At 39.4% G+C, this 21,051-nt stretch overlaps 1 protein-coding gene across 5 annotated transcripts in view; it reads left to right on the top strand.

The window, feature by feature from the left end:
• Positions 1-21,051, top strand: part of TLN2 (talin 2) — a 138,925-nt gene that overhangs the window by 55,877 nt on the left and 61,997 nt on the right. For 4 of the 5 annotated variants that reach the window (XM_066196708.1, XM_066196710.1, XM_066196711.1 and 1 more), the window contains 11 exons: positions 1,685-1,782; positions 2,433-2,562; positions 3,843-3,995; positions 4,841-4,983; positions 6,428-6,555; positions 11,639-11,702; positions 13,804-13,908; positions 14,260-14,415; positions 15,279-15,380; positions 18,404-18,480; positions 20,081-20,261. In XM_066196708.1, the coding sequence (XP_066052805.1) occupies positions 1,685-1,782; positions 2,433-2,562; positions 3,843-3,995; positions 4,841-4,983; positions 6,428-6,555; positions 11,639-11,702; positions 13,804-13,908; positions 14,260-14,415; positions 15,279-15,380; positions 18,404-18,480; positions 20,081-20,261 (1,337 nt within the window). The remainder of the gene's footprint in view (positions 1-1,684; positions 1,783-2,432; positions 2,563-3,842; positions 3,996-4,840; positions 4,984-6,427; positions 6,556-11,638; positions 11,703-13,803; positions 13,909-14,259; positions 14,416-15,278; positions 15,381-18,403; positions 18,481-20,080; positions 20,262-21,051) is intronic. The other variant, XM_066196713.1, reaches the window with a different exon arrangement.

Raw genomic sequence — 21,051 nt, 5'->3', positions numbered from 1 at the left:
AAATATCCCTGAACATTATAGACCTCAAAGAAAAGCCAAGGAGTTCTCAGACTTTATAATGGGGCTTTTCCTTTACTTGTGATTGCAGTGCAATTACGAACTTCAAAAAATGAAGTTGAGTGATGAACAGAAATGTTTCCAACATATCCTTTCCCTTTCTTGGTGACTGTTAAAATGTGTGTGTTTGCCTGTTGATTCAGAAGACTCACAGTGGTGCAGTACAGTTGACAAACTGGTTCTGCACAACAGAAAGTGTACCTACAGCTGTCAGCTGTGCACATTTCACATCTGCCACAAGGCTAGTCCCAGCACATGATTTTCATGTGCAGGTTGCACAGCTCCTGCTGTTTCATTACCAGGTGCATGCACCACAAACGAGTATCAGAGCAGTCTGTGCTTCCTTGGGACTTCTGTGCTCTGTGCAAGGCACTTCGCTTCTAAAGGTCCCAACCTATTTATAGGCACAAATTCTAAAATCTTACAGAAGTAATTCTGTATTGAATCTGTATCATAAAAATCCTTATATGTACAGATCACTTGATCTTTCAGGGGAGTTTTTTATTAAGGTCAGCAGGGAAAGTTTTTTATCTGACTAAGTTTTTTTTGGAAGGGTTCTTCCTTTTAAATTGGATATCTCTAAGTCAGTTGCACTTCTGTCAATTAAGTGTAAGGTCTTTTATATAATTGCGTAAGTAATCATGTGTTTAAGGTAAATGCTGTTAAATGGTAATTATTGCTGTGCATGGCATGCATTTAAGGATGAAATATTATCAGAGAATTGTAGGTATTTTTACCTGTCTTTCTCTCCAGAGAGTCCTAACACGTGGCCAAAAGTAACCGAGGTGGGGCCCAGAGCTGCTTTAGCAGACTCTGCCCTGCTGGCCATGAGATGGGGCACCAGGGTAACCTGCAGGACTGCAGACAGAGCAGGCTCGGCTGTTGAATGGCTGTTTGTGAAGTACAATCTGTATTGATTCTTCATGCATATGGATAGGCCTTAAATTAACAGCAATGGTATTTCATTTTGTGGATCTGGAGTTTAGTCTTTGAAACCTAAGCCTGGGTTTGTTTTTGTGTGGCAATGAAAATTTTATCATTTCCTTCTGAAAGAATCAATTGACGTTGTTCAGCCTTTAAAAGATACAAGTTTTTGCTGTGTTTGCTGTGGATATAATTCTAGAAGCCTTGTCTATTTTTAAATACCTAGACCTGAATCATATACCAGAAAGATTCCCAAGTTTATAATAAACTCATTTTGTGGAGGGTTGAAAGCAAACTGTGTTTTGAAAATAGAATTGCTGCTTGAAATAGTACACTATGGTTAAGGCCAAACTTGCTTGTATTTTTGGTTAGTCAATTCCAAAGCAGGACCTGTGAGCATTTAAGAAGGTCTTAAAGAAAAGTAGTTACAATTATAATACGCAGTGGATGTGACATGTGAAGATGTAATGGCATAGTGAAGCTTTTGTTCGAGTCTTCTGTAAAGCCTGATGTACTTTGCTATCTGCTGCTAAGCTAAGTATTTCATGAAGCACAGCAGAAAAATTCTATCGAAGTTTATTAAGAATGGAAGGTAAGTGTAATGGAGACTTTAACCCTGAAGCTGAATAGCCCTGAGTAAAACCACGTTGGCTTTATTAGGTTTGATATTTTTCAGTGTGTCTCTGTCTGTTCTGTTCCACAGCCTCTGACTATGGATTGTTCTTGTCAGATGATGATCCTCGGAAAGGTATATGGCTGGAGGCTGGAAGAACACTGGATTATTACATGCTGAGAAATGGGGTATGGTGCAAGTCTGTTGCTTCCTTCATCACCATGTTCTTAGAAGACTTGTTTCCTAAATAGCAAGAAGAATGTTTGGCATTTGGAGGGGTTAGGAGGGTCTTGAGTCTGCTCCTGAGCTTGACCCAGTCCTCCTCCTTGCTCTGCCTCCGATGTCAGTTTTTTCCTGCATTCAGGTTGTGGCTGTGAGCTACTGTGGTCAGTAGTGTCTTCACAGAATGACTACCAGAAAATTGAGAAACAACTTTTGTTATATGCTTTTTATTTGACATGACCTTGTGTTAGAGTTGGTTTCTTGTATACTTGAGGTGGTGAGGTGAGACTGGCTCATGTCGTGGCCAGCTTTGCTACGGCCACAGCGTTGGAGTCCTTTTGAAATGCTGCACTAGATTTCACAGCACAAAGGTGCTTTGGTCTGTTCTGCCCTGACTAGGTCTTGCCACTTAGGACAATTCTTGAAAAATGACATTGGCAGATCTAAAAGTAGTCACTTCTCAAGTTTATTAAATGAGCACGTTTGCCTATTCTGTAACAAAGGAAAAATCCAGCTTGGAGGGCAGGAAAGGAATCCTGTTTTAGGCATCTGAGGTTGTGGGTTGGTTTGTGGTGGCTTCCAAAAGCATTTAGAAACAGTTGTGTTTACTTCCTAGGATATATTGGAGTACAAAAAGAAACAGAGACCTCAGAAAATACGGATGTTGGATGGTTCAGTGAAAACAGTCATGGTGGATGATTCTAAAACAGTGGGTGAATTGCTGGTTACCATTTGCAGCAGGATAGGTAAGGTTTTGGGACCCACATGCTTAAGAATTTGTTTTTCTGCTGTATTTAAATTTTGATTGTTAGGATGTTATGCGGCTAGAAAGTGGCACGTATGTGAAAAATTTAAATTTAAGTTATTACTTACCAAACACTTTCTTGAAACCTGTTGTCCAGGTTTTATCAAAGTCTGTAGAGAGTCAGCTGTATCCTTAAACTTCAGGATTTAGCAGTTGAAGGGACAAAGTTATCCAACAGTACAGGTACCAATTTTTTATTGTATGTTACATTTAATGTAATGAGGTAGAGGTTTAGAACTGAATTTATAGTTGGTGTTAATAGGATAAAAGAGGAACATTGCTGATCTTGAAATGTACCCCAGCTTAGGACTTTGTGTTGTTATAATTAAGAATTGATCACAAAATTGTGTCATTTGTAAGACAACCTACAGAAGCCATCCAGAGCAGCTGGTAAAAAATGGGTCATATTGCCTATAGTCTGTCTCAATACTTAGCTAAATAGACATTTTTGGAAACAAATTCATATTTAATATGTGCACTACAAGTATGCATCCAACATGGATTCATTAAGGTCTTGAAAGAGTGCTTAAACCTCATTCAGAATTCAAGCGGCCTTAATTTGATTTCTATTACTTTACTTGGAAAGTGAATCATCTATTTCAGTTTTGAGGTTTCGTATGTTGGATTCTAATGTGCTGTAACTACCTCAAAAATTAGTTTGACTTATTTTCATGAATGTGGTCATGTAGGTGAGTGTTTCATTTGCTGTCTGGTATAACATAAACGTGCTTTCCCAAACAGTGCAAAAAACCAAACAGAACAAAGAAACGGGAACAACTGAGCACATATGCTGAATATTTTGAACTGATTTTTGATTCAGTTTCATGTAAAATTCACAGGAAGAGTTGAGTCATAACACTTAAAAAATAAAAAATCATAAATTTCACATGGTTTCTGTTCCTCAGTTGGCTCTGCCACATTTCTTTTTGCATCATGGGCAGGCTGAAATTACTCAGTCCTTAGAAAGCAGTTCTAGGCATCCATGAATGGAAATTCACTATAGCCTGTCTCCATTTTGGAATTTACAGTTATTTTACATTCCATCATGTTTTTAAACTGGCAGCTTCTCTTGGTAGGCAGCAGAAAAAACAAACACCTTCATACCTTTCAGTGGTATGAAGTATAAGTAGTATGAAGTATTAAGTAGCAGATTCAGCATATGACAAAGAAATGATGTATTGAAAAGACGAGGTCAGATGTTGGATTTATTTATAATTCCAGGAATAACAAATTATGAGGAATATTCATTAATCCAGGAAAGCATCGAAGAGAAGAAAGAGGAGAGTACAGGAACACTTAAGAAAGATAGGACACTGTTACGTGATGAAAGAAAAATGGAAAAACTGAAGGCAAAGCTTCATACAGATGATGATTGTGAGTAATGTATTCCAGGGTCATTCTTTGATTAATATCTTTCCATGGTGTAATGCAAAGTAGCCATGCAGGAATGCATTTTTAGAGTATTCGGTGTGTTTCGCTTGGTTCCTGGCTGTATTTTGCATCCCTTTGTAGGTAGTGCTGTCTGCAATTGAGTATTTTTAACATGAAGTGAATGGGCAAGTTAGTGCCTTTGAGAGTTACCAGGTCTTTTGGAGTGCTTTTTGGTACATGTTTGGTAGGGGAAATCCAACTTAAGTGTGAAGGGTTATTTTTGTCCCTTCATTAAAGTTGGATATTTAATGATTGATGCCTACTGAAAGCCATCAAATGGTAGTTTTGTGTTTGAAGGTGTAAGTTTTAACTGTAAGTGAAGTTTGCCAAAGAACAAAGACAGTATTTGATTTGTTTTGTGTGCTAAGTCATGATAGCCATTTTTTCTGTCTTACTATAACAGACTAAGGTTAACTGTAAGTGGCAGGAAGATGTTTTAAAATTGTATTCAGTGATAAGCAAGGTAAGCGGAATGATTTGTTTTAGAGGTAAAATGTGGTAAGTTTATTTTGTTGTGAAGCTGTGAAGATCTAAAGTTAGTGATAAAACATTACTATAGTTGTTTCTTTAATATTAATAATATTCATGCTGTAGAATATCCTTGTTTCTCAGCAGTGCTGTTTTTCAGTTCTCATTTGTAGCAAACCTTCAGCACTGATGACTAGAAACAGAAATGAAAGTAACATTTCTTGTGGGGTTTCCCCCCACAGTGGAAATGCCAATTAATCCTAAGAGTTTGACAACAGTGAGGATTTACCAGTGTGTGTGTGTCTGTGGCTCTGTTGCAGTAAATTGGCTGGATCACAGCCGGACCTTCAGAGAGCAAGGAGTGGATGAAAATGAAACTCTGCTCTTGAGACGAAAGTTCTTTTATTCAGACCAGAATGTAGATTCAAGAGATCCTGTTCAGCTTAATTTGCTTTATGTTCAGGTACAGTACTTTCCACCTTGTCTGAGGAAACCTGTGTAGGTTCATTAGAAAAAATTTGCTGCTTAAATATTTCATCTTCTAGAATTCCAGTTCTGGATGTGCTTTAGTTTTACTCTTTTGTCTAGCCCTCCAAAAACACATGGTAGTACAGAGGCTTTGCTGATTATTTTTAATCAAATACTTTGAACCCAGTAATGGGCAACCGAGCCAAAAATCCACTGGCTTTCACATGCTGCTTCCTTAAAATTGGTACATGCCTTTAGTCCCAAGTTGCTCTCTTTAGTTCTTCTCCCTCGTCTCTTCTCTGGATGATGCTCTCTGTGTAATGTGGAATCTCTGGTCAGTCTTGTGAACAGCTTTCTGTTTCTCATGTCTTTTTCTCTTCTGCCTGATCAGTGAGAGAGCTTCTTCTGCACTCCTTTCCAGTCTTCAACCCAGACAGCACACAAGGCAGGCAGGCTTTCTGTCCAAAGGGAGCATGTCATGTAACACAGTAAAAGTCCATCTAGACAGGTTTCTTGAACTGTCAGAGGGACTGTGCATACCTTAGCAAAGCCAGGTATGCAGCCAGAAGATAATATTTAACTGAAGGTACCATTTCAATTGCCTGCAATTCAGTCTGAAAAAAAGCAGGCTTTTAAACTCTTTGTTGAAGTTTTGGGGTTTTTTTCAAAGTAAAAAAAAAATACAATTGTAAGTTTAATGGAATGTGCTGTTGTTATACTTGATGTTGCTATAAATTACATTTTAAAAATCTGAGGCAAAAGGTAAGGCTGTTCTATTGCTCGTAGAGCAGTGGTACCTTTTTGAAGTGTTTTAGAGGAGTATCACACTGAGCCGGTCTCCTGCCACTGAGTGTTTCATTCAGGCTGGTGTGACAGTATGTATTGATAATGCTGTGTCATTGCTTTGTCTATGGGTAGGTGAGCCTTCTACTGCCAGAGCTATAAAATCTGTCATCTTCAATGACCGCTAAATTTACACAGAAGGAGGAAAAATGTTGTGTGCCTGTCCCTGTTGCCATATCTGTGACAGTAATTCTGTTTTTACCTACTAATTATGGAGATGTTTTTCCCTTCTATGACAGTGGGATGAAAGCTTTCAGTGTGTGCATTTGCCCACGCATGCATCTGTACGTGTGTGTGTACACACACAGGAGTGTCTGTGCATGTTGTATTTTATTTACACGTGCATCAGGAAAAGGCTGTCAAGTTCTCTTTTTGATCAAAGCTGATGCAATCATAGCTTCAGCAAGTCTCCATAGATACTCACGATGAAATAACCTAGCTCTTTGTTTTTTTAGTCACATACACACCCAGAATGGAATAATAAAGACATTCAAAAGGAAGAGAGTGTGTCGCTGGCTGTATTGAAGCTTTCAAGGAATTTGAGCTGGAATGGTTATTTGGGGTGTCTCTGACACGTCTTTGTTTATCTCCTCTAGGCTCGTGATGACATTCTGAATGGTTCCCATCCCGTCTCCTTTGAGAAGGCCTGTGAATTTGGAGGCTTTCAAGTACAGATCCAGTTTGGACCTCATGTAGAACACAAACATAAACCTGGATTTTTAGAGTAAACACTTCTAACTTCTAAATTTGGGTGACCTCAAGTGTAACTAATGTTGAGTTGTCACAGATTAAGCACATTTTATTACTCCAAGCAGAGGTAATCAGATTCAGTGTATTTTCAATCGCAAATCTTCCAGTGAAAGGAGCTTTATTGCACAAATCAGCAGCCTCAGCTGAGGAGGGGACCTTTGGCTGTGGCTTATTAGACAGCACAGGGCACTGGCTCCTCCTGGAGTGCCAGTTAAGTACACACTTAGTACCAGGAAAGCACAAGAGTGGAAAGAAGTTTTGTCATTTGAATAAAGTGAATACTCCCGTGTGTAGAAATTAATATTTCCAAACTTTTTAGTGGCAATATTCACTTGGTCAGATTCCCCGTCTCGTGGTGTTGTATGAATGGAATTCTAGAACCGTGCTCTTTCTTTCAGGCAGGGACAGAGGTCCTGCTTTCAAGTGGCTCATCCTTTAATCTTTATTGGGATACTTAATTTACTGCCATCAGGAGGGCAAGTTAAGTTTGACTGCAATTTAGATGTCCCATTTTTCTACTGATTTTGATTTTCTGATTGGTTTACCTGCAGTAGAATTAACCGAGGGCCAAAGTCTGAGGAAAGCAATGTAGGAAGGTAAAAGAGAGCTATTTACTGCACAGTCCAACAAGCCTTGCCTGCATATGAGGCTCATAAATACCTTAACTGGAGGCACAAAACAATGGGTGTGTATTTGGCTTCTGGCCTGTTCACCGGCAGAGTGCTCAGTGCTGCCTCAGGCTTCCTTTGAGAGCCCCTTTGGGGTTTGCAGTATCTCAGGGAATCCCTTTGCAGTGGTGTCCTGCTGTGGAACCTGGTTGTCTGAAATACACTTCACTTCTGAAGCCTATTCCTGAATTAGCTGTTCAATTACACGAATAAACATCTTTCAGTTCAAATTAATAATTAGCTTTTCTTTTTATTGTGTCTGCTCCTGGTTGGCCCATGAGCCTTTCCTATTAGAACTACTGATGTCTAAGAATTACGGGGGCCCAGTGTAACAGCTTCAGTGTACTCCTGGTTTTTATTTCCTCGAACTGTGAGCAGTTACACAACAGTCTTTCTCTGGGATTTGTCGATTGTCTGCTTATTCTTCCCCTCTCACTGCACTCACTGAAGAGTATTCCTGCAGCAAACCATTGGGGTATCGTCTCATGATAAGCTACTGTTGTGTCATGGCAATGCTTTCAAGGGTTAGGTGTTCCCAGAAATAGTTGCTTTTAATTTTTGAAGCAGTAATTTCCCACAGGCTTAACCAGTGGCTTTTTCCAACTGCTGAACAGCATTCTGTTGCTTAAGTTTCTTAGGATTTTCTAATGTACTGCTCGGTTTTTTCAGTGCAAAGTTTTTCTCTTTTCTTTTTTTTTAGCTCCCATATAGTGAGTGTGTTTTCTGGTGTACTGAAGCTGCTGGCTTCGTGGCACTTCTGCTTTGTATGCAGTGCTGGATAGTTTGGAGTCCATCATGAAACAGTCATCACTCATATAATGTGCATTATCTTTTTTTAATCCTAATAGAGAAGAAAGGTATTAATAACTGAAGGTTCTATTAGAAAAAGGATGTTACTCCAGTGGAAACCATTTTGAACCAGAAGTCCAAAATTCAGAGCCTTCTTGAATTCTGTAGGGCATTTTTCTTTGCTGTTGTTTTATTTTCGTTTAGGGCTTTGATTGTATTGGAACCAAACTTGGCAGGTAACCAAGAATAATTGCTCTCTGTCCTGGTGTTTAATCAGTTTCATAAAATTGTTTCTCATTTGGAGATAATTCAGTTTTTTCCTCTGTAAATGAACCTGCTCCAGAACCATAAGTTCCTGGTCATTGTCTCCTAATTTGAATGTACATGTTTATGATTTAGTGGTGATACATTTATTTTACACAGCCATGACAGACTTGTTGTGAAACCTCATGCTTTTGTTTTGTGAGTCTAAGTGAGCCAAGTGATCCTGGCTCACTATGAACAATATACAGAAATAGTGTAGTTAAATGTTTATTTTTTTTCCTGAAGATGCATTTATGATCCTTTCAGAAAAAAAAAAAAACCCTTCTTAGTTTTTTTTATCCCCGTGAAAAAGAATTTTTTTAAGTTTCATCCAACTATTTTCTAGTGTTTGGTGCATAAACACTGATTATTTTTAAGTAAGAAAGTAGTTAAAACTGTATGCTGCAGCTTGATGTGTGAAACGTATTTGAGAGGTATCCAGTCACTCACTACTGCAACCTTAAGATGCTACAGGTTCCCTTAAGGAGAATCTGTGAGCTCCTACAAAAACCAGCACAGAGCAGAATAGCACTAGTATTAAATGAAATTGTTTGGAAACAGCTTAGTTTAGTTTATCATGTCTACAGTATGTTTGTATAGAGAGACCTTTTGTATCCTTTTTTGTCATTGCTAAAATATTCTTGGCAGAGATGAAGATTATAGCCTGCATCTTGCTAAGACCTTGGTATTGGTTGTTGGAATTCCCTTGAAGCTCTTGCCAAAGTAAATTGTGAAAGCATTAAACTATCAACTTAAAAGTAGTCCTTCTTCGTGCCCTTCATGGTGCAGATGTAGTTTTGCATTGCACCTACAGAGAGTGCCCTGGGGCTGAATTTGCTGAGAGAACATCTAATAAAGAGCTCAAACTGCTCATCTGCAGATAGGAAAGGAGCACCTCAAACAGCGCGCCTCCGCTTCTTTGCAAGCACACGGGCAAACACAAAAGCTGCAGATGATAACTGAGCGTAATGCTGAGCTCAATGCTTGAATCTAACCTGGTTTGCTGAATTAAGCTGTGGTTTTCAAGAACACATTTATGCTCATGAAAACAATCAGTGTTGGCACTCGTGTAATTTTAAGGAACTGGAAGATGAAACTCAGTGTAAACCAAGTTAAATCAACACTGCTTGCTATTAGCTGTATTTTTCACTGAGTCCAATGTCCATTCTAATATGTGTGATTTAAGGGATTAAAGCAGGCTAAATAATAAGATATTTCCATTCTTTTTGCTGGCTCCATTTAAAAACTGTAAAATAAAGTGAAACTGTGTCTGTAAAGAAAATATCTGATTAGAGGTAGAATTAAAATAATTTCAGTCTGTTCACAACTGGCATTTCACCCTTTCAGCAGGAATGATCACTTGCCTCTTTAAAAATAGTGGAAAGTGATAGAAGGAAAAACTTCCAATCCCACTGCCACCCACATGAGCGGGGGTTTTACAATTGCTGCTTGGTGGACAAAGCACAAAGTTGTTTTCTCAACCCTTGCTGCTTATGAAACTCCAAGTAATGTTTGCTTAGCAATGTTTTTTAAAGTGCTGTATTAATTAAAAAGTAAATAGACAAGCTTTAAAATGTAACAGTTTTGATAGTTTATCTGCATACAGATAGCTGCGAAAATTAACTCTAGCTAATAAAAGATGAGAATTTAAAGAGTGTTGATAGTTATAATTTGTTTATATAAATTGATTTTCAGAATGAAACTTTGTTAAATTCAGCTTTAGGCTTGCTGTTTCTCAATTTGCCTTGGAATAGCATTTAACTAAGCTGGTTTGAACCTGTGAAATTCTATCTAAAACCACCAGTTGTTTCATAACAAATGCACCAGCTTTTTAAGATAATAAGCTCTGTTCAGTCCTTATCTACAGTTTTAATTTGGCTCTTCAGCCTTCCCTACCCCATGATGTGTCTTTGTAAATAAGTCCCCAAGAAGAGATTTCTCTATCATGGATAAGTGAGATGGAGCTATGAGAACATCAGAAGAAAGATTAGCTAGGACAGTTGTTCTTACTTTGTTTTATAATGCTAGAGCTTTACAGAAAAGACTGTGATCTCAGTACTGAGTAATATTTTTGAAGCACAAAATCTTAATTTAGTCTTTTGAGCTATTTTTTGATTGTCTGCAATGGCAGACTTTTGTTTTTAAAAACACAAACAAAAAAGAAGCCCAGTAATATAAACAAAAAACCCAACACAAACACCCTCAAGATATAAAACCAAAGCAACACCCACAGAACAGTTGAGCAGGTTTTTTGCCAATCCTGTTTAAAACAATCCATCCTTCTCAAAACTTCTAACTTTGTATCCTAGTAGATATTCTAGCCTTCAGTGTTAAGTGTTGCTTGTTTACTGAATAAATCAAAATAAGGAGGACATTCTCCAGTCATACTTTTTCTATGATTCTTAATAGACCAAAGTAGGGGGAATCCTTGGAGACTAATTATTTTAACTGTGTAAGTTTCTTCAAATGGAAAACGTCCTGCTGAATGTATGACATGGTTTCATCAGAGTAGGATATTCCAGATGGGAAGATACAATCCCGAACAGTTAGTTGTTAAAGAATGATGCTGATACACCCTCTGGTTAGGGTGAAATCTGGCTGAGATAAAGGGTTATTTTATTATACAGCAGCGAGGGACAGCTGAGGTGTTGAAGGATTCCTTCTGACTGAACTCTGTCATGGAGGCTGAACTTGTTTAATTTAATCCATGTTCTGAGAGCCTTAGAATCTGAGTGCTGGAGAGATTAAAATTGCTTCTTTTCTTACTTCGAGACAACACAGTGGTATTAAGTGTCCACTTCGATTACTTTCTAGTTTTTCAGTACAGTATTAGTGTTCTAACACTTCTTGGATGACACAGAGGAAGAACTTGGTCCCATCCATCAGTAAATCAAAGTGCTGCTGTAAAGTGACAGCAGTGTCTGAACTCAGGCACAGAGCTGGCTCAACCCTCCATGTCCCCTTCTCCCAGGTTACACTGAGTGTAGCTGCGTTTCGATGTGAAACTCTCTGAGCTGCTGAGAGACATCCTGTAATTTAAGAATGCAAAGTGTCCCAGCTATTCTTTATTTTTGATGAATTTTCACAACGTGAAAAGGTATTACATGGGACAGCAACTCATGTGGTAAGGTAACCACTTGCTCTTGCTCTACTTTGTTTTGTTTTGTTGTGGAGGCATTTAACACCCGTAATAGGAAGCCTGGGGTACCTAGTGCCAGTAAAGATGTATGGACAGCATCCCTCCTCAGGAAGGAACCATTAACTTTGGAATTTCTTTTCTTTTTTCTTCTTCCCTAGCCTGAAAGAATTCCTGCCTAAAGAATATACCAAACAAAGAGGGGCTGAAAAGAGAGTATTCCAGGTAATTGTGAGGCTGAAAAAACGACTACAGTTTTACTACCTTTATAAGAAAAATCTGGGATTTCCAAGGTGTATACTTTGTGTATATTTGAACTATATAGCTTCTATTTATTTCTTCAGCAGATTTGTTTTCTTGATCCTTTTTTCTTCACTGATGATTAACCAATGTGCTTTGGTAAATGGAGAGAGTGAAAATTCAATGTTTTAAAGAACTTTTTGTCAGTTGCATTGGAATAAAAAGATGCATATTTGGGCTAAAATGGACACATGTTTAGGAAAGCCAATTTTATTTTCATGCCTCATTCAAACACGAGCCTTAATTCTGCTTGTTAATGCTTGAATTCAGTGGTGTGTGGGGGAATCACCCCATTGTAAAAGACTGGAGCAGTTGAGTATAAATAGTAAAATGTTCTGATATTGTTAGAACTGGTGTCAGAGTCTGAGGACTGTAGAGGCACCAGGTATCTCTGCCCACTGACATACAAGTTTGGCAATACAGTGGAAGCTGGAAAATTCTGAGGTCAACAGGTGAGATGAAGTCACACCAGAAGGACACACCAGATATCTGTGATCTCAGCTAGGGAGGAAAGTTCAGGGGCAGGATCAGGTCACATCCTTGCTTTTGTCTGCTATACTCCCAGCTGAAGAATCCTAGAACTTAGTGAGTCTGTTCTACCTGGAGTTTTCAGTACTTCCTTGTGGATGATTGTCTGACACTTTCCTGTGCACCTTTAGATGGTTCAGTGACATTGCAAAAACCAGATTCATACACTTCTGAGTATTGTGGCCATGCTGTTCACAGCATGGGAATTTTGCCCATGTTAGCATGACCTCTGAGTAGTTTCAACCGTTTTGTGCTTTAGTGCATGGACCAGAAGTTCATCAGTGAGGGCACTGATCTGGGCAAAGATTGTACAACAAGGTCGAATATGTGAGCTGTCTTTTTGAAAAAAACCCCAGGTGTTTCCCAAGTCATGAAGTTCTGGAGCTTTGCAGGTGCCCCATTTGTGCTCTTGTTCTTTTGGGATCCTGGTTGTGTTCTCCATGCTGAAGTTGACAGATGGGAGCAGCCTCTGTTCTTGGGATGCAAGAGGTTTTTGGAGTTGCAGTTGCTCCTCCCAGCGCCTCCCCCTTGGCAGCTCCCGTGCTGCTGAGGTGAGAGCAAGTGGAATAAGAAGGCATTTCCCACGTTCCTGGTGCTCCCCCTGCTGCCATCAGTGGGCATGAGAGAGGTGGCAACCAGCAGTTCAGAAGCACCTGAGGGGAAGATGGGGTTGGGATAGGTAATCCCACAAAAGGATTTCAATAGTTAGACACTTGGATGTGGTTTTGAGCACGGTGGTCTGGATGGGAGAGCAGGTGCTGGGGTGAAATTTAAATAAATAAAAATTTACAAAGAATACAAAGACCTGTCATTGCTTACGCATAATCCTCAATCTACTAATGACCAAATTGTTTAAATAATAAATAGAGGCTGAGTGACAAGACACATTTAGATGAGTATTTCAGGACAAACTGTTCAGAAAAATCATTGTTTGTTCCTCAGCTGTAGATTTATTTTCATATGATGGAAAAAAATTTCGATAGTGCTGCAACTGGCAAAAAAAGGCCCATTGGAAGTACCTACAAGGCATGAGAAATGGTTAAGTACAAGGTGTGAGGCTGTCATGAATCAGAAGTTTTGGGCACATAGCAGGAATAGATAATCTGTTTCTGGGAGGAAAAAAAGAAGGTGCTGGTACACTTAAGTGACTTTCAAAAGCTGAGTGAAGTGGCATTAATTATATGAAACCCAATGGTGTCAAATAGCAGGAATACCTAGAATTTTAGACTGTCAGAAGGGGTTTAATGTGCATGGTCTGAAGCACAGATTGAATGGTTGATGGTCAAAGAGGAGTGTTCTGTTTGCTCAGGTTTGTTATTTTCTCTGATGTGAGGCATTAGACGATAGTTTTGCTAACATTTCTACCCAGTATTTTTGAAACGTTCTAATCGTAATGATTATTAACTAAACATCCTGAAATAGATGAAAACTGTACCCTTTTTTTGTTTGTTTCTAGAAAGCTTTGGTTCTGCCCAATTGATACTGAACTCTCTTACAGGAGCACAAAAACTGTGGTGAGATGACTGAAATCGAAGCCAAAGTGAAGTACGTGAAGCTGGCGCGTTCCCTGCGCACCTACGGGGTGTCGTTTTTTCTTGTCAAGGTAACACAGCTCTTGCTGTGACCCTCCTGTATCCTTGGTTATGGATTATCTCAGTTCCCTCACTGAGCAAAGGTTTGCTACCTCAGCCGCTAAGATATTTCAGTTTCCTGGAGGAGTGAGAAGAGGGGTTGTCCTTTGAACTGAATACTAAAGATGCACTAAAGACCAGAGCTTCTTAATGCATTGCCTGAAAATCATTGTCTGTAAACAGACAAACCTAGCCTGGAGTTTTAAATTGTCACTGTCTGCATGCCAGCTGCTTCCCTTTGTCAGAATATTCTATCTTGCTTTTCCTTTGTCCTGTGGAATGCTGCGTTTGTATGGAAAACAATCTTCCACACCTTGTTATAGGAAAAAATGAAAGGTAAAAACAAGCTGGTTCCTCGTTTGCTGGGCGTCACCAAAGACTCGGTGATGCGTGTGGATGAGAAGACCAAGGAGGTGTTGCAGGAATGGCCACTGACAACTGTGAAACGCTGGGCTGCCTCACCTAAAAGCTTCACTCTGGTAATCTTTCAGTGTGTACTCAGAGAGCAAGGAGTCTTATAACAATTTCTGTGCTGTGACTTGTTCTGTCTCTAATTTTCTACCCTTACGGCGTCACTGAGTCCTCAAGTAATAAATTGGCACTTACTGCAGTCCAGGTTCAATCTGTAGTTTGGTGCTTGTAGACAGGCCTGTTCCTCAGAAGTACTGCTTAAATCTTTCAACAAACCACTGTTTAAATCTGGTTTGTGCCTAGCTAATGAAACAGTTAAGAAAGCATTGTTACTCATTCTTGTGTAAATAGTTATAGTGCTTATCATTCAAGTTTGTGACTTGCAAGATACGAACATAAATTCAGCTGGCTCATTCAAGTTTTTGATAATTATGAATTTAGAGAAGCTTCATGAATGTGGTATTTTGCTAATTATTTGGTCCATAGGAGATGACTGCAACATACATTTAGTATATTAAAAGGTTGTTTAAAGTGACGGAGTAAGAGGCAGAGGCTAGAAAACTGCATTCACTTGATTCACGTGCACGTAATTTCCAATTGCCGTGGATGATTATGCTCTAGGATTAAATTCTAAAAAAACTTTTCTCCATCCTCAAGTGACTGAATTTGATAAAGTTAGATGAAGTATCTCTTGGGCATTTCAATTTATGAAACATCTGTGATTAAACTGAAATAAAAAACGTTCTTCTCTCTTCCTTCAGTCTCGCATACAGACTGGCTTAGAATCATGGAGAAGTTTAACTTACTGTTGGATGTTATAAAATGTCTGTACAATTTCAGAATTAGAATTTTCTCACTTGTGTTTGCTACTGTTTCTTCATTTATGTCACATTTTCAAATAAGTTTTGGGTTTTTTCCCCTTTTTCTTTAGGATTTTGGTGAATATCAGGAAAGCTATTACTCAGTACAGACCACTGAAGGAGAACAGATCTCTCAGTTAATTGCAGGTTACATTGATATCATCCTAAAGAAGGTACAGTATTAACATCTTGGCATGTAGCAAAAAAGCCAATACAAAAAGTCAAATATGTGCAAACTGCAATTTTTCTCTCATGGAGTCAGTGTTGTCTTGTGTTTTGACATTTATGTATTTTTTTACCTGCAAGTAAGGCATTGCTTCTGGAAAAATCAAGGCTATTTATTACATCTCCTGCACGTTTCAGGCTCAGTACAGCACTCCTGTGTCACTGTTAGGGACACAAAAGAACCACACTCACCCAGGTTGAGAGATGAGCAGAGAAAAGAGGAATTTTGTTATGATTTGGGGTTTAAATAGGATTTGGCATTTGATCAAGGATTGGTAGATGAGAGGAGCACCTTTCTGACCCCAGTGGTCAATTCAGCCACCCATCACAGACTGGTGTGCGAAAACAATCTACTTGGTTGTGTTACATTTGTGAGAGACTCCAGTCCAAGTATGTAAACCATCAGAAGGCTTGAAGAATCAGGCTTTGTTTTCCTGTCTGGAAGGTGACCTGGTGCCTGTGACTGTATATCCAGGGAAGACTCCAAAGCTTCAGCTATGGATTTTCAAACTATAGTCCAAAGCGATGAATCAGGTGGGAAGAAATTACCCCAAAAGCAGTATTTAAAACTACAGCCAGAACTATCCAATAGCTGTCCGGGTGCCCTTGTATATAATGTTCCCAAGTTGAGAAAGTTTTTTGGCCAGAAAAAAAAACCCAAAAGCCCCAACAGTACATTGCTTTAAAAACACTGTGATTAGTAAAGCAAAGAATTAGACCTCAATTTTGCAGAGAGGGATAAAATCAGTGTTTGTGAAGAGGTCAGACTGCCTTGAAACTTGCTTTTGTAGAATGTGCCTGGCAGGAGAGAGGAAGGGCTGATACGAATTTCCGGTATTTAAAAGTGTATATTCCCAGGCAAGCAAGTGCAACAGCAAAAAATGGCAAGTTTGCCAACAAACATGGAGCTGAATGGTCCCATTCTAAGCATGTTGTATAGAAAAGTGAGATTCCAAACAGCACTGATTGCTTCTTGTCACATTTTTACTTGATTGACATTCCAAACTGCATCATTCTTTACTGTCATAGATTTCAGTAGTAAGAAATCATGAAGTTAAGTAGCCCAGAAGAATTTATTGCCTTTCTTCATGTGAGCAGTGTAGGATGTAACATTGAGTGTTACATAAGAAGAGGTTCAGGAGGATTGCCAGAATTCATCACATGCCTTTTTCTCTGAGGCTGTCAGGCTCAGGTTTAATAAACATCGAATAAATTGCAGGTTTCTGTAGATGGTTTAAAACTTGATTCAAAAGTAGTGTTGCTCTGTAATGCCAAATGAAAGCAGCCTTCTGTCTTGATAGAACACAAATGTGAGAAATTCCACTCCCAGTCCTTTGTTTTGTTTTTTTTTTCTTTACCATCTGCTGACACAGCCAGTTTAGAATGAATGAATTAGGAACAGGTTAAATCATAAACACCCATGGTTCATATGAGAAGATGCAGTTCACAGTTGTTGAGCCCACGTTATCTCTGTGATGGATAACCCCCTCAGAGTGGGATTAGTTGCTTTTTGTTAATTCTTGGTGTGTTCTGGACTGGTCCAACTTATTTTCTCTGGTGTGCATTGATAAGTATGGTTTTTTTCTGCTCAAGTGTTATTAGTATAGTGTTCCACCCAACCCCTCATGTCCTGTAATTTTAGTGACAGGTCATTAATCAGGTGATAGAGAACCCAGAACTTCTGCAGCACATATCTAAATTAAAAACAGTAGATTGTTTTTACTTCACATTATTACAGAAGTAAAGCACTGTAATCTTGACTAGAAATAGGGAGCTTCCGTTCATGCGTCAAATCAAACTCGAATAGCAAGAAGTTCTTTCTCCAAAGTTGTGCATTCCTATAAATGTGCGTGAGGAGTTCCTCTTGAATGGGAAGTCATAGTGGATACTCCTCTATTCATATTCATCTCTATGGACTCAGACTACAAATCATGATGCAAGAGGGAATGCAGGCAGTTTCTCTGCACTAGGCAACAAGTAGAAATAGACTCTTTTTATAAGGCACTATTTCTATGATTTGTAGTTCCCTGTTGTTTCTAGTGGTTTACACTTACTGCCCTTCTGTATATTTACAAATCTCTCTTAGCACTAAAAAACCCCTGCCTCAGTCTTCAGCCTGAAGTCAGACTATCCTTAACTTTAAAATAGCTAGGATAAAATGACTTGGAGACAGTATTCAATTTATTGTCTTTATTGATGGGTATGTATTCCCTACTGGTAGTGATGCCTTTTTCAGGCTTACCTAGAAACAAGGCCAGACAAAGTTAAAAGAATAAAGTGGATATATTTAATAAAGGGTCTTCAGGTACATTAAGGGCAGGCCAAGCCTCCCCAAGGGGCTACACCCAAAATGGATGATGGGCATGAGTTTTTCAGACAGATCTAAGTTCGGTGTATTTACATGTCAGCAGTTAATCCTCTAATTAAAGCTTCAGGTAATGAAGTCATATACCCCCAGATTGATTCCCCCCCCCCCCCCCCCTCAATTCACTTTTGTTCATACTTTTCAGGGCCTGAGGCTGTAGGCTGTCCCTGGATCTCAGGCCTAGAGGGCCTGAGCAAAATGTGAAGACACTTAACAAACACTTTATATGAAGTTTAGAGTTTTGCACTAATGCAGTACAGGATTTGAAAAACAAAAAGGCTAAAATCTTAAGGCAACAGAAGGTAGCACCATACAGTAACTTTTCAGCTCTTCCCTTACACCTTTGTTCAAAAAGGCACCAGCAGTTTTTTTTTTCCTTTATGTACTTCACCTGCCAGGGTGTAGAACCTGGCCTGTTAAATGCTGAAGAGCACCTCTTCTCTAGGGGAGGTTGTATCGTCACTCACTCCCCAACAGCGGTGCTCAGCACCAGACAAGGCTCTGCAGGTCATTTGTTTAGGTTTGTAATAAATGGCAAGGAAATGGTGGAGAGAAAGCAAGAGACAACACACATTATTTAACCTTTCTTTTTTTCCCTCCCTCCAGAAACAAAGTAAAGATAGATTTGGGCTTGAAGGTGATGAGGAATCAACCATGTTGGAAGAATCTGTTTCACCTAAGAAGTGAGTGCATGCAACAGGAGGAAATGGTCTGTTTCTAAGAGCTCCATATGGAGCTGCAGCAGCTTTTGCAAGTGAAGTAGTACAGTTATTACTGTTAAAGAATGGTTTTCTACAGAGTATTTCAATAGAAGGCAGTACTGTCCCCAGGCAATTCAGCAGGCTCCTAGCTTCATTCAAGGATTGAAGAGCAGATATTTGTCACAAAACTGCCGGTTAGGGCAACCAGCAACGGCACCAGTTTGTGCTAACTTGACTCTTGAACAAAGGCACTCAGGCTGTAATTCAGTTTAAAAAGCTGGGGCAGAGAGAGGGGGATAATGAAGCAGAGCTGAAAGGCTGTAGTATTTTTTTCATCTTCATGTACGATTTACAAGGTTTTAGTTGCTTGTGTCTGCTAGTTCCAAGGTTTCCAGTAGATTTGACACCCGTCAGTTTAGTTGTAAACGGTGTTATGGGCACAGCTGGTATATTTCAATAGACGTGTGGTGTGGGTAGAGGAAAGGGTTCAGTACAAGTTGGTCAGGTTATGGTTTTGGTGGGAGAATAACTGAATATAGCAAAACACCATTGTAGAGCTGCCTACAGCCTTGAAAAGGAATGTCAAATCTTTGTGTGCAGTGAGACAATAGAAACAGATTTGTGACATTATGGGCTGTAATGAGCCACTCAAGTCTTTTCTTGGAACTCTTGAGGGTGGCAGTGTCAGCAGTGTGTGTGTGAAAGTCCATTTGATTTATTGTTAAGCATATGGTTTATATGAGATAGATTTGTTAGGTATTTCATGTGGCCTTATGGGAAATTTCATCTTTTGATGGATCACACATGTTCAGATGTGCTTATTTTGACATGACCCTTTCCAAATAACTTCCAGAAATACTGTTAGTTGAGTGCTGTGCAGAGAAGCTGAAAAGAAGCTTGTAGTAGATAAATACCAGATTTTTTCATAGTTGAAATCACTTTTTTTTTCCCCTCAGCAGAGTGCTGTTGTTACAGCCTGAATTTCTGTCGACGCTTCTAGCTATTAAAGGTTGAATCATGTTTAAATATGAGCAGTATATCTGGCATGCCAGTTCATGACCATGGATGGCAGTAACTTTATTTATTATTCTCCAGCCCAGGATCTGGTAGGCTGCCAGACTATTTGCAAGTACTGTGTGTGCTTGTTTGTATAAAGGGGAAAGAAAGAAAGTTTTTATCCCAGTTCTAGGGAGCAGAAGATCTCCACAAGGTTCATTCTTCTATTTTCTATTGATCAGCCTGAGATACAACTGAAACGAAGCAGTTGTTATGTCATAAACTTTGTTCTGGTTCTGTCTGCCGTGTGTCTAAAAGGGGTCAAGCTATTTTATCATGTTTAACGAAACTGCCCGTTGGCATCTTTCCTTGCTGCCTGCCCATTAGTGCTGTTAATAACTGATCTGCCAGAAGGCTCAGATTATCTTCTTTCCAATATGTTAGGAAATGGTTAGAAAGGAAAAACCGTCAAGTTTTCTAGCCTCTCCAAATATTGCGAAACACAATTTAAACCCTAGAGGAAGAAGAGCTGACAGAGCAGGATTTGCAGGAGCTCAGTGATGTTGTGTTGGGTGTTTTTTCCCAGACCCACCATCCTGCAGCAGCAGTTTAACCGGACCGGGAAGGTGGAGCACGGCTCCGTGGCGCTGCCGGCCGTGATGCGCTCTGGCTCCAGCGGCCCCGAGACCTTCAACATTGGCATCATGCCTTCTCCTCAGCAGCAAGTCACAACTGGCCAGATGCACAGAGGACACATGCCCCCACTTGTGAGAAACCTTCTTGTTTTGTGTGTGAAACCTGTCTGTGCAGCAAGTATTCAGAAGCAGAATTTTATACACGTTTCTAAGACCAGGAGTCCTGGCTGTGATGTCCTGACTGTTCTACCGAACATAAGTTTTGAGTATCCCTTAAATGGTTAGGGTGTCACATTTTGACTTATTTCCTCATTTTCTTTAAAGCAGGTTCTTCCAGCCTTTTCTTTACTTCTGAGTAGTTAAAAATAGTATTCAAAGGGGGGGAAAGAAAAGGTTTAAGGACTGGCAAAAGTAAGCAATTTTAAGGATAAAGCTTACTTCTAGCTTATCACTAGCAGACCAACTTAGAAATTTTTTAGCAGCCTTAAAGCTGATAACGCTTTTTTCATTTAAAATTGAAAGACTTTCACAAGCCCTAAACAGCATTTAGAGAATATAATCAATGCTTAAACTCATGACATACTACTAGAAGTGTAGTCTGTTTAGTGAACTGACCTTGGCTGTTTGCCAGATGCCTGCTCAGGAGGCACTCCTATGCCTCAACCAAAGAAGTGTGTGTGGAAGATACATAAGATTTTAAAAAGCTTTATATCAGTATAGGTCAAGATAAAGATAGGGAGATCATCAATACTAAAATACAGTTGGATGGTGAGAAACAGATGAAAACTAAACATCCTTCTCACCCACCCCCTTTCTTTACACAGACTCAACTTCACTCCTTCAGTTCTGACTATTCTATTCCTTGCTCACAAGTGGTCAACCTGTAACAGCCCCTCTCTGCCTCTCCTTGCTCCTCAAGCTT

This window comes from Chamaea fasciata, unplaced genomic scaffold (assembly GCF_029207755.1).
Source record: "Chamaea fasciata isolate MVZ Bird 193981 ecotype frontalis unplaced genomic scaffold, bChaFas1.0.hap1 SCAF_14, whole genome shotgun sequence".
Taxonomy (NCBI): domain Eukaryota; kingdom Metazoa; phylum Chordata; class Aves; order Passeriformes; family Sylviidae; genus Chamaea; species Chamaea fasciata.
Note: the sequence above shows the minus strand (reverse complement) of the source record. Positions and strands in the feature narration are given on the sequence as shown.